This window comes from Neoarius graeffei, chromosome 4, assembly GCF_027579695.1.
Source record: "Neoarius graeffei isolate fNeoGra1 chromosome 4, fNeoGra1.pri, whole genome shotgun sequence".
Taxonomy (NCBI): Eukaryota; Metazoa; Chordata; class Actinopteri; order Siluriformes; family Ariidae; genus Neoarius; species Neoarius graeffei.
The window spans coordinates 11,094,751-11,110,871 of NC_083572.1; the positions used below are offsets into that span (position 1 = coordinate 11,094,751).

At 41.3% G+C, this 16,121-nt stretch overlaps 1 protein-coding gene across 1 annotated transcript in view; it reads right to left on the reverse strand.

Annotated features, from left to right (window-relative positions):
• cacna1ia (calcium voltage-gated channel subunit alpha1 Ia) overlaps positions 1 to 16,121 on the reverse strand; it is a 431,086-nt gene that overhangs the window by 308,233 nt on the left and 106,732 nt on the right. Inside the window, exons 2-3 of the mRNA XM_060918817.1 lie at positions 9,528 to 9,639; positions 1,610 to 1,743 (exon numbers count right to left, since the gene is read on the reverse strand). Of these exons, the coding sequence (XP_060774800.1) occupies positions 1,610 to 1,743; positions 9,528 to 9,639 (246 nt within the window). The remainder of the gene's footprint in view (positions 1 to 1,609; positions 1,744 to 9,527; positions 9,640 to 16,121) is intronic.

Sequence of the window (16,121 nt, forward strand, 5' to 3'; positions counted from 1 at the left end):
CTGCATAAATATGACCTAAAACATCATCAGATTTTCACGCAAGTCCTAAAATTAGATAAAGAGAACCCAGTTAAACAAATGAGACAAAAATATTATACTTGGTCATTTATTTATTGAGGAAAATGATCCAATATTACATATCTGTGAGTGGCAAAAGTATGTGAACCTCTAGGATTAGCAGTTCATTTGAAGGTGAAATTAGAGTCAGGCATTTTCAATCAATGGAATGACAATCAGGTGTGAGTGGGCACCCTGTTTTGTTTAAAGAACAGGGATCTATCAAAGTCTGATCTTCACAACACATGCTTGTGGAAGTGTATCATGGCACAAACAAAGGAGATTTCTGAGGACTTCAGAAAAAGGCTTGTTGATGCTCATCAGGCTGGAAAAGGTTACAAAGCCATCTTTAAAGAGTTTGGACTCCACCAATCCACAGTCAGACAGATTGTGTACAAATGGAGGAAATTCAAGACCATTGTTACCCTCCCCAGGAGTGGTCTACCAACAAAGATCACTCCAAGAGCAAGGTGTGTAATAGTCAGCGAGGTCACAAAGGACCCCAGGGTAACTTCTAAGCAACTGAAGGCCTCTCTCACATTGGCTAATGTTAATGTTCATGAGGCCACCATCAGGAGAACACCGAACAACAATGGTGTGCATGGCAGGGTTGCAAGGAGAAAGCCACTGCTCTCCAAAAAGAACATTGCTGCTCGTCTGCAGTTTGCTAAAGATCACGTGGACAAGCCAGAAGCCTATTGGAAAAATGTTTTGTGGACGGATGAGACCAAAATAGAACTTTTTGGTTTAAATGAGAAGCGTTATGTTTGGAGAAAGGAAAACACTGCATTCCAGCATAAGAACCTTATCCCATCTGTGAAACGTGGTGGTGGTGGTAGTATCATGGTTTGGGCCTGTTTTGCTGCATGTGGGCCAGGACGGCTTGCCATCATTGATGGAACAATGAATTCTGAATTATACCAGCGAATTCTAAATTAAAATGTCTGGACATCTGTCCATGAACTGAATCTCAAGAGAAGGTGGGTCATGCGGCAAGACAACGACCCTAAGTGCACAAGTCGTTCCACCAAAGAATGGTTAAAGAAGAATAAAGTTAATGTTTTGGAATGGCCAAGTCAAAGTCCTGACCTTAATCCAATGGAAGTGTTGTGAAAGGACCTGAAGCGGCAGTTCATGTGAGGAAACCCACCAACATCCCAGAGTTGAAGCTGTTCTGTACGGAGGAATGGGCTAAAATTCCTCCAAGCCGATGTGCAGGACTGATCAACAGTTTCCGGAAACGTTTAGTTGCAGTTATTGCTGCACAAGGGGGTCACACCAGATACTGAAAGCAAAGGTTCACATACTTTTGCCACTCACATATATGCAATATTGGATCATTTTCCTCAATAAATAAATGACCAAGTATAATATTTTTTTGTCTCATTTGTTTAACTTGGTTCTCTTTATCTACTTTTAGGACTTGTGTGAAAATCTGATGATGTTTTAGGTCATATTTATGCAGAAATATAGAAAATTCTAAAGGGTTCCACAAACCTGTTCGAAGTTAGCTTAATGCCACCTGACTTCCGTTAGCCCCACCCACACTCACCCTGCCATGACGATGAAGAAGTCCAGTCTGTTCCACGTGTCACCAAGGTAACAGCGGCGGCCAAAGATGCCGAGAGCCACCATCTTCACCACCATCTCCACGGCAAAGAAGATATAAATAATTGCATCAAATGCCTGCAAGGCAGAAAGAACAAAAAACAGGAACAAGAACAAAGTTTATTGACAGTGATAATGATTCTCTTTACATGATATACATGCGACCATATCATAGGTTTGATTGGCATCAAGCTGAGAATGATTACAAGGAGACTGATACTGATATTTATTTCCTCATCAATACTAGCATATAAATAATTAATAGTGTGTGAATGCACTCACACATAAGTATACATCAAAGCAAAAGTTCATTAAAAACATCAGGCAGCTCAAGAAATCTCCGCTTCTACATATCTTAGAAAAGAGGTTATTTGTTCTTTCTAAAACCATTGACATGCTGCATGGATCCATGTACGTTTGTGCTTATTTGTGTGAAAGCGAGATAGCAGCAGAACATGTGCATTGATAGAATTTTTAATCACATTCAGACGTGACTGTAATATATCTCTGACATTTCTCAGCATCTGCACTTGTGTAGAACAACTGTTTTATTAATTATAAAATACTGTTTCATTACCAGATCTGAATGTGTAAAGAATCCTGAAATTTCCCAGGCTGCACGCTGATTCAAAATTAGCTCCCGATAATAGCTCAAGAGGCGGTAATTGACAGACTAAGTGATGTGACATTTCTTTATGAAAGGCTTCAATAGCTTATTAGTAAGAATTAGCTGGAGCGATCAGATGAGACGCAGGACCAAGCGGTCAACGTGTCTCATGAGAGAAATAACAAAAGGCAGCACTATTACAGCTTTTTTTGCTTGTACCACCTGATGCCCAAAACATTTAAGTGAACATCTGAGACTATAATTTCATTGCTTGTACTATTACAGAAAGAAGTGAAGCTTAGATGAAAGGAGTAATACTAACTGTGCATATTAGCAATGCTAGGGTTTTATTAAAAAATTAAAAATAAATAAAAAATAAAAAAGGTCTGGGGGGGAATTTGAAGTTTGACACACCCAATATATATTATGATAATTTTAAATAATTATTTGTGGCCAGTTATTTTAACATGCATACACTGCAGATAAATGTGTGTAAAACAGCATTGTTTCACGCAATAAGTTCACCATAATAATGTTTATAAACTATTGTTGAAATTATTATTATGATTCCTTGATATTTAACCAGCCAAGACTTTCAAACCAACACATCCCTGAGCTTGTTTATTCGCACTTTATTGGCTACCAGCTGGTATGGTAAGAAACAAGATTCACCATTACATTACATGGCATTTAGCAGATGCTGTCATCCAGAGCGACGTACAACGAGTGCAAACATCAGGTACATGAAGTGCTAAACTCCTAGCCCAGAAAGTTCGAGTGCCAACTGAACAAGCGACAACAATACTTCATATAATATTCTGTTGAAGTACCAATACTCAAAACAGCCAAGGAAACAAACCAACCATACAAAGTATAACTAAATAGAGAACTCAAACGGCTAACCCCAGGTCAGACAGTACATGGCCTGGGTTGGTCCAGACCCACAGTGGTCAGGGAAGCAGGGTCGAGGTGTAGCTTGAAGACGTGAATCTTCAATCTGCTCTTCAAGGTGGTCAGGGAGTCGGCAGTTCTGACCTCAATGGGAAGGTCATTCTATCAACAGGGAACCAGGACAGACAGCAGTCTTGAGCAGGCTGAAGAGGAGCGGAGAGGAGGAGGGGGGCCAGACGATCAGTAGTAGTGGAGCGTAGGGATCTGGCTGGCATGTAGGGGTGGCTCAGACTCTGGAGGTACGCCTTGACAGCTTGGTAAGCTAGCACCATCTCAACTCATCTCATTATCTGTAGCCGCTTTATCCTGTACTACAGGGTCGCAGGCAAGCTGGAGCCTATCCCAGCTGACTACAGGCGAAAGGCGGGGTACACCCTGGACAAGTTGCCAGGTCATCACAGGGCTGACACATAGACACACACAACCATTCACATTCACACCTACGGTCAATTTAGAGTCACCAGTTAACCTAACCTGCATGTCTTTGGACTGTGGGGGAAACCGGAGCACCTGGAGGAAACCCACACGGACACGGGGAGAACATGCAAACTCCGCACAGAAGGGCCCTCGCCGGCCATGGGGCTCGAACCCAGACCTTCTTGCTGTGAGGCGACAGCGCTAACCACTACGCCACCGTGCCGCCCCAAGCTAGCACCAATATCTTAAATTTGATATGAGCTGCGATGGGTAGCCAATGCATATCAGCAAGCAGAGGGGTGACATAGGAAGAACAAGGGAGATTGTAGACTAGGCGAGCTGCAGCATTCTGGATGAGCTGCAGAGATGGCAGAAGCTGGAAGTTCAGCAAGGAGAGAGTTGCAGGAGTCCAACCAGGAGAGGATCAGTGCTTGGACCAGGAGCTGAGCAGAGTAGGTGGTGAGAAAAGGGCAGATCCTTCAGATGTTGTAGAGGAGGAATCTACATGTCCTGGTCACTGCAGCAATGTTTGCTGAGGAGGAGAGTTTGTACAATACTGGTGGACTACACATCAACTCTGAACTACCAAAAAAAAAAAAAAAGTAAATTTCCCCCTTCCATTTTATTCCAAACTACCAATTCCCACCAGCTAGCACCCCTGTATCATACAACATGCTTTTTCCAAGACATACTGAGCTAGCCAACAACATCTTTTCAACATTCTGTTCATGCTGCATTACAGGGTGGCATAAAACACTTGAAGAAAATTGCTATCTACCCTCTTCTGCATACATGAGCTCACAGTTTCCCACAACTGACAAGTGTCACTTTGACTGACTGCAGAGGCATCAGTACGATATCCATGACAATAATGTAATCTTGTAATGGTGAGCCAGTCACTGCTCAGAAAGATAGCACAGGACAGGAACTGGTAGGAGCCCCACCTGCATCTCCTGTGAGGAAAACCCCATGGTCTCTATGAATGCACATACCAAATCCGAACCCCAGAGGCACCCAAGAAGGGTGGAGAATGAGCTCCCGACCAGGACACATTTAAGGAAGATGACCCATGTAAACCAACGGATCATCAACTACAAAGTAACATGCATTTATGGCAACCTCATCCCTAGCCCCACCCACGGCACACTAACCTAACCATTAGGAACCATTTTAACCTTATAAAGCATGTTTAATTGACACCATTAGAGCCTAATAAGTCATTTTTTAATGGAAATCACTTGGCCAATTCCAATTAGGAAGTGAAACAATCAGTATTTGCACCTATACTGCCAGAAACGTTTTTGAACACCTGGAGTTTCTAATGTTTTATTACTGTCTGAATAACTATTACTGCCACATCCCAGGCAAAATGATATAGAACAGCTATTAAATAAGAAAGGTTAAATATTTGTCAAACGTATTAACTGCTAGGTCCGAGATCCTAATAAGACTAAACAAATGCTTTATAAAAGGCAGGCATATTTGAACAGTATGCCTGTTAATTGTATAGATAAAAAAAGAAGAAAAAAAAAAAACAACCTCAGAGACCTTGCTAATATTCTCTGCAAAACAATCTGTTCGAGCATTCTGGAACCAAGCCCTGACCATGCCCTTGATAATTGTTGACCCCATTTATTCACTATTTTTCTTGCTTGTGTATGTATATACACAGTTTGGTTGATGTTGTCTCTTCATGAAGCATTGCATATGTTCCCATATCCTCCTAGGACGTTCCCATGGTTCCCTCTAGACATGGCTTTGATTGAGCTTGCCTCATTTGTGGATAACGAGTACAGATTTACCTGGAAATTTTACTCCTGCCTGTGTTTTGACCCAGCTCATGGATTTGGCTCAAGGTGCTTGAAAGAGCCTGGATAAAATGTCTTCCCACTCAGACTCTCAAGTGTTGCATCAGCTCAAAGGTTTGAGAGAATGTTATCCTGCAGACACCTCCACATACCGTCTAGCTAAGTAAAGAAACGTGTCTCAAGGAAGGATGTGCTCATGGGCAGATTGGTAAGGGAGTTCCTTTCACATTACCAGTATTCACAAATCTTTACAGCTGTGCTGCACTGTGCTCTGTGTGTGTGTGAGAGAGTGTGTGTCTGCTTCTTTGGGGAATTCATGTCTGAGCAACTTTTTCCTTTGTGAATGTGGTGTGTTGCCATGTGTGTAAGTGTGCACTGATTGTGCAGGGCTTTGAGCATTTGTATGAAATGAGCACATCGGGGCTTTGAGTGTGTGCGATTCTCAGTGGAAGCATGCAGACTCAAAGCAGCATCAAAGCAGAACACCACAACATCAGGACCTGTCACTATTCTCAAGTGTTTGTGTGTGTATGTTTATAAAAGTGATATGTTCAGTTTCAGCAACCCAAACACTGTTGAAGTCCAAGTTAGATGTGTGCATTGGGACTAGGATCCCATAAAACCCAACAAAAAACATCACATTCATTAACATGGGAATCTATTGGATGAGAAGGATTGCTTGGTCACTTTAGTTTTATAGCTATTTGCTTTATATTGGGGAATAGGGGGTTAAGAACGTCAGCATGAGCAGGTGTGACTGGTCACCCTTTATGTGGGTGTGGCTGAATTTGCTCAAGAGTGGGTAAGAGTGGGCAAAGTTTCTGTAGGTGCAGGCAGGATTGGTCAAAATTTCTGTGGAAATAGGTGGGACTGCAGTATCAGGCAGGATTAATCAAGAATGTCTGCTGGTGTGGGAGGGTTTGGTCAAACTTCCTCGGGGAGTGGAAAGTTTGGTCAAGCCTTCTATGGGAGTGGCCAAGTATGTTAAAGAGTGTCTGTAGGAGTGAGTGGGAGTGGTCAAACTTTCTGCAGGAGCAGGTGGGATTGGTCAAGATTGTCTGCAGGAGTGGGTTGATTGGTCAAACTTTCTGTGGGAGTAGCTGGGCTTGCTAAAAGTTTCCTTGGGTGTGGCCAAGTATGTTCAAGAGTGTGCAGTCTGTGGGAGCGGTCAAGATTGTCTGCAGAAGTGGGTGGGATTGGTCAAACATTCTGCGGGAGTAGCTGGAATTGCTAAAACTTTCTGTAGGAGTGGCCAAGTATGTTCAAGAGAGTACAGTATGTAAGAGCATGTGGGAGTGGTCAAATATTCTATGGGTGTGGCTGGGATTGTTCAAACTTGGCAATGGCCAAGTATGTTCAAGAGTGTCTGTGGGAGTTGGAAGGACTGGTGAAACTTTGTGAGAGTGGACAGGATTGGTAAGACTTTATGCACCATCAGACACAATTAGTCAAGAATGTCTGCAAGAGTGAAAGGGACTGATCAAACATTCTGTTGGAGTGGACAGCATTGATCAAAATTTTTTTTTTGTGCGAGTGGAAAGGATTGATCCAAATTTCTCTGGGAGAGGGTGGGATTCATCAAACTTCCTGCAGAGTGGACAGGATTGGTCAAAAGTGTCTTCATGACTGGGTGAGATTGGTCAAACTTTCAGAAGAAGTGGGAAGCATTGGTGAAACCTTCTTTGAGAGTAGGCAGAATTAGTCAAACATCCTGAGGAGTGAGCAGGATTGGCCAAGAGAGTCTGCAGGAGTCAATGGAATTGGTCAAACTTTCTGTGGGAGTGGGTGGCACTGGTTAACAGTGTCTATTGGAGCAGGTGGGATTCTTAAAACATTTTGTAGAAATGGGCAGTATTGCTCAATAGTGTCTTCAGGAGAAGGTGGGATTGGTGAAACTTTTTATGGGTGTGGGAAGGATTGGTAAAACTTTCTGCAGGACTGGTCAGGATTTGCCAAAAGTTTCTCTGCGTACAGCTGGGATTGGTCGGAATTATTTTGGGCACAGGCGAGAGTAGGATTTAAAAAATCTGCCACAATCACCAAGTCCAAATGTTACTTTCACATAATTACATCCCACTTGAGGAACCATCGCTAAATCAAAGCCTGACTGAGCTGAAGCAGAAGGGCCTGTTCATTTTGGACTTCTGTCAAATCCTTACAAATCTGCCCAAGTGCTTTGTCTTGACAGAAGGACAAAAGAATACATAAGGAATGCATAACAGAGTAAAAGAGATATGAGATAATTCCTGCACATGTCTCACTATCCCCAGCAGCAACAGAACAGCAGGTTTAGTGGAGTTTTGTTTGATCGAATTATGATAGACATCAGTCGCCTGGGGTTAAAGCAGGAGTGATGCAGGTACAGATAACACACCAAAGGCTTGAATGGAAATATATCCTTTGTGTACGTGTGCTTGGATTTGGGTTTTGATCTCTGTGAGAACCAGATGCCTTCAAAGTGATATAAAACAACAAGAAGAACATCCTGATCTTACTGGGACATTTGGTGTTGTAACTAGAACTAAATGTTCAATTTTTGTGTCGGCACATGTGTATGATTGCTAATTTGGTTAGATGTAAACCAATTCTTATTCTTGTCCAGGTGCTGTACTCATGGCCAGAAATGACTGTGCTCTGCTGTCATAGGTTGAGCAGTGCAACAGGGGGTATGACATTCAAAATCTGTGCAAGAACTACAGTCATGGTGCCTTGGTCCACATTTATGCTAAGAGAACATGATCTGAATGCATAACTATGACAAGACACCCATCTACACCTCTCAATGTTATATTTATTCGCAACGCATCCCTTTCAACAATCATTCTGCTCCTCGCCTGGTTATCAACTGTGCTGAAAGTCTTGGGAAAAAAAGAATATATTGAATCTGTCCCCAATGTTATGATCATGTGACTTATTTTTATGCTTGTGTTGTAATCTCTGTTATATGCTTTCATAAGTACGAGGTTAGGGTTTATGGTTAGACATATTCACAGCTTCTTCTTCTTCTGGCTGCTCTCATTAGGAGTCACCACAGCAGATCATCATCATGAGCTGCATATTTGATTTGGCATAGGTTTTTACACTGGATGCCCTTCCTGACGCAACTCTCCCAAATCTCTCTGGGCTTGGGACTGGCACCAAGTACGCACTGGCTTGTGCAACCCCTGTGGCTGGGTATTTTACCTAATCTACATGTCTTTGGGGTGGCACGGTGGTGTAGTGGTGTTGTGGTGAGCACTGTTGCCTCACAGCAAGAAGGTTCTGGGTTCAAGCCCAGTGGCTGACAGGGGCCTTTCTGTGTGGAGTTTGCATGTTGTCCTTGTGTCTGTGTGGGTTTCCTCCAGGTGCTCCAGTTTTAGGTTAATTGGTGGCTCTAAATTGACCGTAGGTGTGAACATGAGTGTTGTTTGTCTCTGTGTGTCAGCCCTGTGATGATTTGGCGACTTGTTCAGGGTGTACCGCACCTCTCACCCATAGTCAGCTGGGGTAGGCGACACAGGAGAAGCAGTTATGGATAATGGATGGGTGGATACATGTCTTTGGACTGGGGGGAGAACCAGAGCACCTAGAAGAACCCATACAGACACAGGGAGAACATGGAAACTCCACACAGAAAGCCCCCTATGGGCCATGAGGCTTTAATCCACAATCTTCTTGCTGTGAGGCAACAGTGCTAACCACTGCACCACTATGCTACCTAGACATATCCTGTAGCTACAGCAGAAAAAAAAATCAGTGGAATAGCCATGCGTATATTAAGAAAAACATCATTCGTAGTAACAAAATCTACAATCAAGTGCTTCTTTATGGTTATGAATTTTATCCCAACGTGCTCTTAAATTCTTGAGTCTGAGTGGTCAGATCATGATCAGGACAGAGGATTTTGCAGTTTCTCTGGACCATGTCAAAGTGTCAAATTTAAATCAGTAAAACAATTTGGGATGTGCAGTTAAAGGCAAATACTCAGCAGGCATCATATTGATTGCTTTCCTCGAACAGCCTGCTGCAAGATGTTTTATTCCAGACATTGTTCTTGAATGAGGAAGAAAAAGTATTCAAGAAAGTTAAGGAATACTCACCTGCAGGATCTGACAACGTTGTGAGGAGCAGTCGATGTTCTCGCATGGTTGGTACATTCCCAGGGTTACACAGTTCAACAGAATGACCATCATACTCACTCGTTCAAACCATGTGCAGCTCACAGTTAAGGCCAACTCAAAAGAATTCAATTTATTTCAGTTCTATTCGAATCTTAATCCACAAATGCTTGACTTAACATAATATCGCTTCGCATGCAAGAAACATTCAGGTTAATCCTTATATTCTGTATTGCTTATAACAGAGTGATATGCATGCTTGCTAGTTACTGTATGTATTTGTCTCAGTCCACAACTTGCACAGGTTATCCTGTTATTGTGGCTAGCACATAGATCATTTTATAAGATACACATCACCATATCTGCAATCAGACAGTAAGTTTCAAGGGTCGATCTTGTTGTTTTTCAAAGTATGTTTCCATTTTCAAACTTCATCAATTTCTGTCCTGCTCTATATTCTGAAGAATGTACCCCAGGATGATCAATCAGAAGCCAGTTCCAGAGAGAAGAGAATGCACTCATGCATCGTTAATTTGAAAATATATTTTCATTACTATTTATTGCATCTCCTTTTTCATCCATATAGTATATTATATCTTCAACCAGAGATGAAAGGAAAAATATTTTTTGAATATTTAAACAGATTTTTAATTTTCCTGCATTTACATTCAGGTTCTAATGCAAAAATACAGACATTGCTTTTGAAAATCCCAATTTGCAATAAATATCAGACAGATGTCAGAGAAATAACATTCAGATGATGAGAACGCTAAAGTAAAAAATATATATATATCTTTGAAGCTTCACTTTAAAAGAGGAGCAACACCAAAATGTTCTTCCTGGATTTAAACTAAAAGTAAGAACAAGAACTGCCAGAGAGGAAGTGAGGAGCTTAAAAAACAGAGAGAGACCCTGACTCATATCACTGAAAAGATAGCGTGAGTTGATTACGTCAAATCCGAAAATCAGAAACATTGCCCACAGGGACAGATGATCAAAGTCACTTCGACTCATTAAAACACACCGATGCTGACACTTCAATATCGACTTTGAACGTTAAGTTAATTAATTGAGCTTAAACATGTCCTTATGGATCAGCGTATACACCTGTCGACTACAGTAAAGTTCCTCACTGTATGTGTGAGATCCCGACCCTTGTACAGTGTACACACATGGCAACTGACTACGAAAGAAGTCGCAAAGATCGAGGTCGTATGGGATAGATTCCTGAGGAAGACGGTGAAGGGTGGATACAGAAGACAGAAGGATAATAGAACTGAAGAAAATGTGAATGATGATAAAGAGGATTGGAGATTCAAACTCTCAAATGCAGACCTACACCACATTACTGAGACAAAACCAGTCAAGTCCTTCTGCTTACACCAGCGATTAAAATACCTGGTGCATGTCTGCAGGATGGATAACGGAGACATAAGGAAACAGATACTTTTTGACGAACACTCCCCAAGTTGGATGAGGTTGGAGAGACTGTTGGGGATAGACGCCCCATAGATAAGGAGAATGATGATGGATAGGACAAAATTTCAGTGTCTACTGGATACAATAGATGCACCCTAAGGAGTCAAAATCTCCAGAAAAGGGAACACGATGATGATGATGAATTGATCAATTGATTGATTGATTGATTGGGGTGGCATGGTGGTGTAGTGGTTAGCGCTGTCACCTCACAGCAAGAAGGTCCAGGTTTGAGCCCCGTGGTCGGCGAGGGCCTTTCTGTGTGGAGTTTGCATGTTCTCCCCGTGTCCGCGTGGGTTTCCTCCGGGTGCTCCGGTTTCCCCCACAGTCCAAAGACATGCAGGTTAGGTTAACTGGTGACTCTAAATTGACCGTAGGTGTGAATGTGAGTGTGAATGGTTGTCTGTGTCTATGTGTCAGCCCTGTGATGACCTGGCAACTTGTCCAGGGTGTACCCCGCCTTTCGCCCGTAGTCAGCTGGGATAGGCTCCAGCTTGCCTGCGACCCTGTAGAACAGGATACAGTGGCTAGAGATAATGAGATGAGATGAGACACTGATTAATCAATCGACCAACCAATCTAGCAATCAATTAATCAATAACATTGATAATTAACATAGATTAATGAATCACTTAAGCTTCAGTAAGTGCTTTTCTTCGTCAAGGTTGTTTGAAATTTCTTGTCATTACCAACTTAAAAAGAGTTTATTGGAACTCTATTTAGACAGTTAATGTTATTTATTTATTTATTTATTTATTTCAGGCTGATAGTACTCAAGTCCAACTCGTGCTCTAATTTTAAGGACTTGTGACTCGACTTGGACTTGAACACTAATGATTTGGACTTGGACTCGTGCATTAACTGCATTTGGACTCGTAAACTGGAGACGAGGACTCCAAATTTTCATCTCATCTCATTATCTCATCTCATTATCTGTAGCTGCTTTATCCTGTTCTACAGGGTCACAGGCAAGCTGGAGCCTATCCCAACTGACTACGGGCGAAAGGCGGGGTACACCCTGGACAAGTCGCCAGGTCATCACAGGGCTGACACATAGACACAGACAACCATTCACACTCACATTCACACCTACGGTCAATTTAGAGCCACCAGTTAACCTAACCTGCATGTCTTTGGACTGTGGGGGAAACCGGAGCACCCGGAGGAAACCCACGCGGACACGGGGAGAACATGCAAACTCCGCACAGAAAGGCCCTCGCCGGCCACGGCGCTCGAACCCGGACCTTCTTGCTGTGAGGCGACAGTGCTAACCACTACACCACCGTGCCGCCCGACTCCAAATTTTTTCGTTATTTTTTGTAACATGCCATAATAATTTGGCATAAAAGATATTTATATCTCCATTAATTTTTGTGCTAATTTCATGCAAGAGTGTCACACCTGCATGCCCTGGTGCGTGCATCAGATAGATTATCTGGCACGCTCCGGACAGCGCATGCACCAAGCCGACTCTCGTGTGTGCACCGTAAATGACGTAACCTGCACAGGATTAAGGCGCAATCAGCGTGCCTATATAAAAACTGTGAAAGCACACTTACTTTGCGAAGTATTGAGTTGCGTTGCTGACATGTTACCGAGCCTTATTTCCTTGTTTGGTTTCCTGATCCCTGATTTCCTGTTCCTTCTCTTTGATTCTGCTGAGTCTACGATAGCCTGTTTGTGCCTCGCTCAACCTATTGCCTGTTTCACTGTTTTACGATTTTACCTGCCGTTCTGGATTGTTTACCGTCTTCACTTGTGTTAATAAACACGCCTTCCGCACTTCCATCCGTCTCCCAACCATCTGACAGAATACTTCACACTCCCTGATAAAGAGAAGCACATTCACCTGTTCATGCGTCATGTTCAGGAACAAACTAATGTTAATGGCCCTGAAACAGCCAACGGCAAATGGTGCGATTGGACTGTTGGACTCGACTCGAAATTTTTTTAAATGACTTGGATTTGACACAGACTTGAACACTGGGGACTTGAGACTGGACTCGGACTCGAGGTTTAGTGACTCGACTACAACATATTTATTTATTTATTTATTTATTTATTTTTAGTTGTTAGGAACATTAAAAAATGTCCACCATACTTTGCCTTCGGAAAACTCATGATTGATTAATTTTCAATTTTTTTTTTACATGAATCGTTTATTTCCATGTGACAGGTTTTTTACACATACTTCGTTTATTTTTACACAGCTAATTTACAATGATGTGATTTTTACATGACTATTTTACTTCACTTGTGATTTTCTTTACACAAGATTCATTTATTCTCATGTGATTTTTACATAATTTGTTTTTTCCCCTTATATCATCTTTTTTGACATAGGATTTGATTTTCATGTGATCATTCTAAATGATTCATTTCTCCCATGTGATTTTTTTTATACACGATCCATTTTTCCCGCATGCAATTTTTACATAGGATTCATTTTTCAGATGTGATTATTACGCATGGTTTGTTGATTTTCACGTGATTTTTATACATGGATTGATTGTCACATGAGTTTTTCACATGTGATAGTTTTAAAATTGTTTCTCTGCACATGCATTTCTTTTATGGTTGATTTACTTTCACATGCGATTTTTACAGAATGTGTTTATTTTCATGCTTGATTGTTTTGGTTATCATGTGATTTTTTTTTTTTACACAACTTGATTTTCACACCGGATTTTTAAAAACTGGTATGTTTCTTTTTTTGTTTCACATGCAATTCTTTACGACTGATTTATTTTCACATGATTTTTACAGAATTTATTTATTTTTCCCATGATTCATTTATGTTCATGTTATACAGTGTTGTATAAAGTACTGGGAAATCACACTCAAGTAAAAGTATTGGTACCCTTCCAAAAAATGACTTTGGTAAAAGTCAAAGTCACTGACTGAAATGTTACTTGAGTTAAAGTCTTAAAGTATCTGACATTTCTTGCACTTAAGTATGACAAGTAATGCAAAAATAAATGTACTCAAGTAATGTAATTAAAAGTACACGTTAAAGTAAACAAGCAAAGGCAATCTGAATTTGTAATATTTTTAATATTTTGGTAAACTGAAGGTAATTTGTCACCAATGGTTCATGACAAGCAATTACACTGCTGAAAATAGAGGTGCACACACAACCATTATAAACAAGAAAAAAATAAATTGGGAGAAAAATGAAGCTGCCTATCTGGCATCTGAAGATGGAGACCACAGTTTTGACACATTTTTCTCATTTTGTTCCTTTGTTTTTTAAACTAAGAGAAAGTACTGAAAATTAGGCATACATCACACCATTAAGAAAAAAAAAACATAAAAAAACCTGCTACTGTTATTGCACTTTATAAACTATGGAGGTGCGTACACGACCAATTGCTGTCATAATAATCAAAAGAAAAAAGTAATTTGGAGAAAACTGAAAAACCTGAGAAAACCTCGATGTGTTTCTTTAGATTGGACTGGGAGTTTCTATAAGATAGAATTTCTACGTTTTTTGGAAGGCATAAGAGGCACTTCATTCGATAGGACGAATCCTTCACATCAACGTAAGAGAACATTGTGTTCAAATACGGCCAGGGGTGCTCATCATCAGGTTCCTCTTCATTTGTAGCCAAAGTAGCTGCTGTCTCCAGCCCTGTCCACACGGCAACGGATTCAGGTGAATCCGATAAAATTGTTTATCGTTTCGGCCTGGCGTCCACACGGCACCGGCGTTTTGGGTGCCCCAAAACGAAATCTTTTGAGAACGGGTTCCAGAGTGGAAAGATCTGGCAACAGCACCATTGCGAAGTCGTCTGTATGAGTAGAATGGATTTGTTTACGATGACGTCACAACCACATGTGCTTCACGCCGGGTAGAAGTGTAACGAACTCGATGCGAGTTGTCAACAAATCCTATAACTTGGTTCATGAAACGCGCTTACAAAATATTTTCACTGTGAATATTTATTGTGTAATGGTGCAAAGTGAGAGAGAGCGAGAGAGAGAGAGAGAGAGAGAATAGCTCTTAGGGCACAGTCAATCCCGCCAGCAAAAATAGGGAAAAAAAGGAGCGATCTCACCTCTTCAGATGTTGGTTTAAGTCCTACAATACATTCCTCAAAAAGGGCGTAGAAGAACAAATTAATCCATCAACGTGTAGCATTCAATTTATTCCGGACCACCTTCCGCGTAGAATCATATGTCATCCTCGCCGCCATATTGGATGGGTCAAAGCGGAGAATAAGGATGCCTCATTCATGTGCTGCATTTAACTGTACCAACAGGTTTGCCGTCCAAACGAGATCACATGGGATTACCTTTCACAGGTGAGACTGGAAAAATACTTTTCATTGTATTTGGTCATTATAATGTAATTTTACGAACAGATTTTTCTGACTTTGTGGCTAATATGAAGTCTCGCGCATAATAGTTTATGCGCATGCGTCCTTACTACTTCTATTGTTCTGGTGTCTCCGAAGGGACCGTCTTACAGCGCCCCTAGAGGTGTGGCATGTGTATTGCATCGTTTTCAGCAAGCGTTGCGTTGCCATATGTACCTGATATTTTACTGATCCGTTGCCCATGTGGACGCGATATTTTTTTTAATAACATCTCGTTGCTGTTGTCGTGTGGATGTAGCCTCCGTCTCCTCTTCCATCAGGGCTGTTGATTGCGAAGCTAGCTTTCTGCTTACTGCGTGAAGCCAACAGGTGTAGCCTATTGGTTGTCATGCGCAAGTAGTGAACAAGCTCAGGCACGTCCTGACTTCGTTGCAGTCAGTGGGGTTAAAACACGTTTTTTTTTTCCCTTTCTTTTTTTGTAACGAGTAACTAAACGGCTCTTTGAAAATGTATCGGAGTAAAAGTATGCAATTAAGTTAAAAAATATAGTGAAGTAAAAGTGAAAGTTCTCAAAAATTTGAAAACTCAAGTAAAGTACAAAATCTCCCAAAATGTACTTAAGTACATAGTGAAGTATTTTTACTTCGTTACTATACAACACTGTTTTCTTACATGTAGGACCAGTGATTTTATACTGTATATCACATACTGTCAAATGATCACTTGAGTCCACATCCAATCGCTTATTACTCATCTAATCGCAGGTGCCAAACATCCAGGA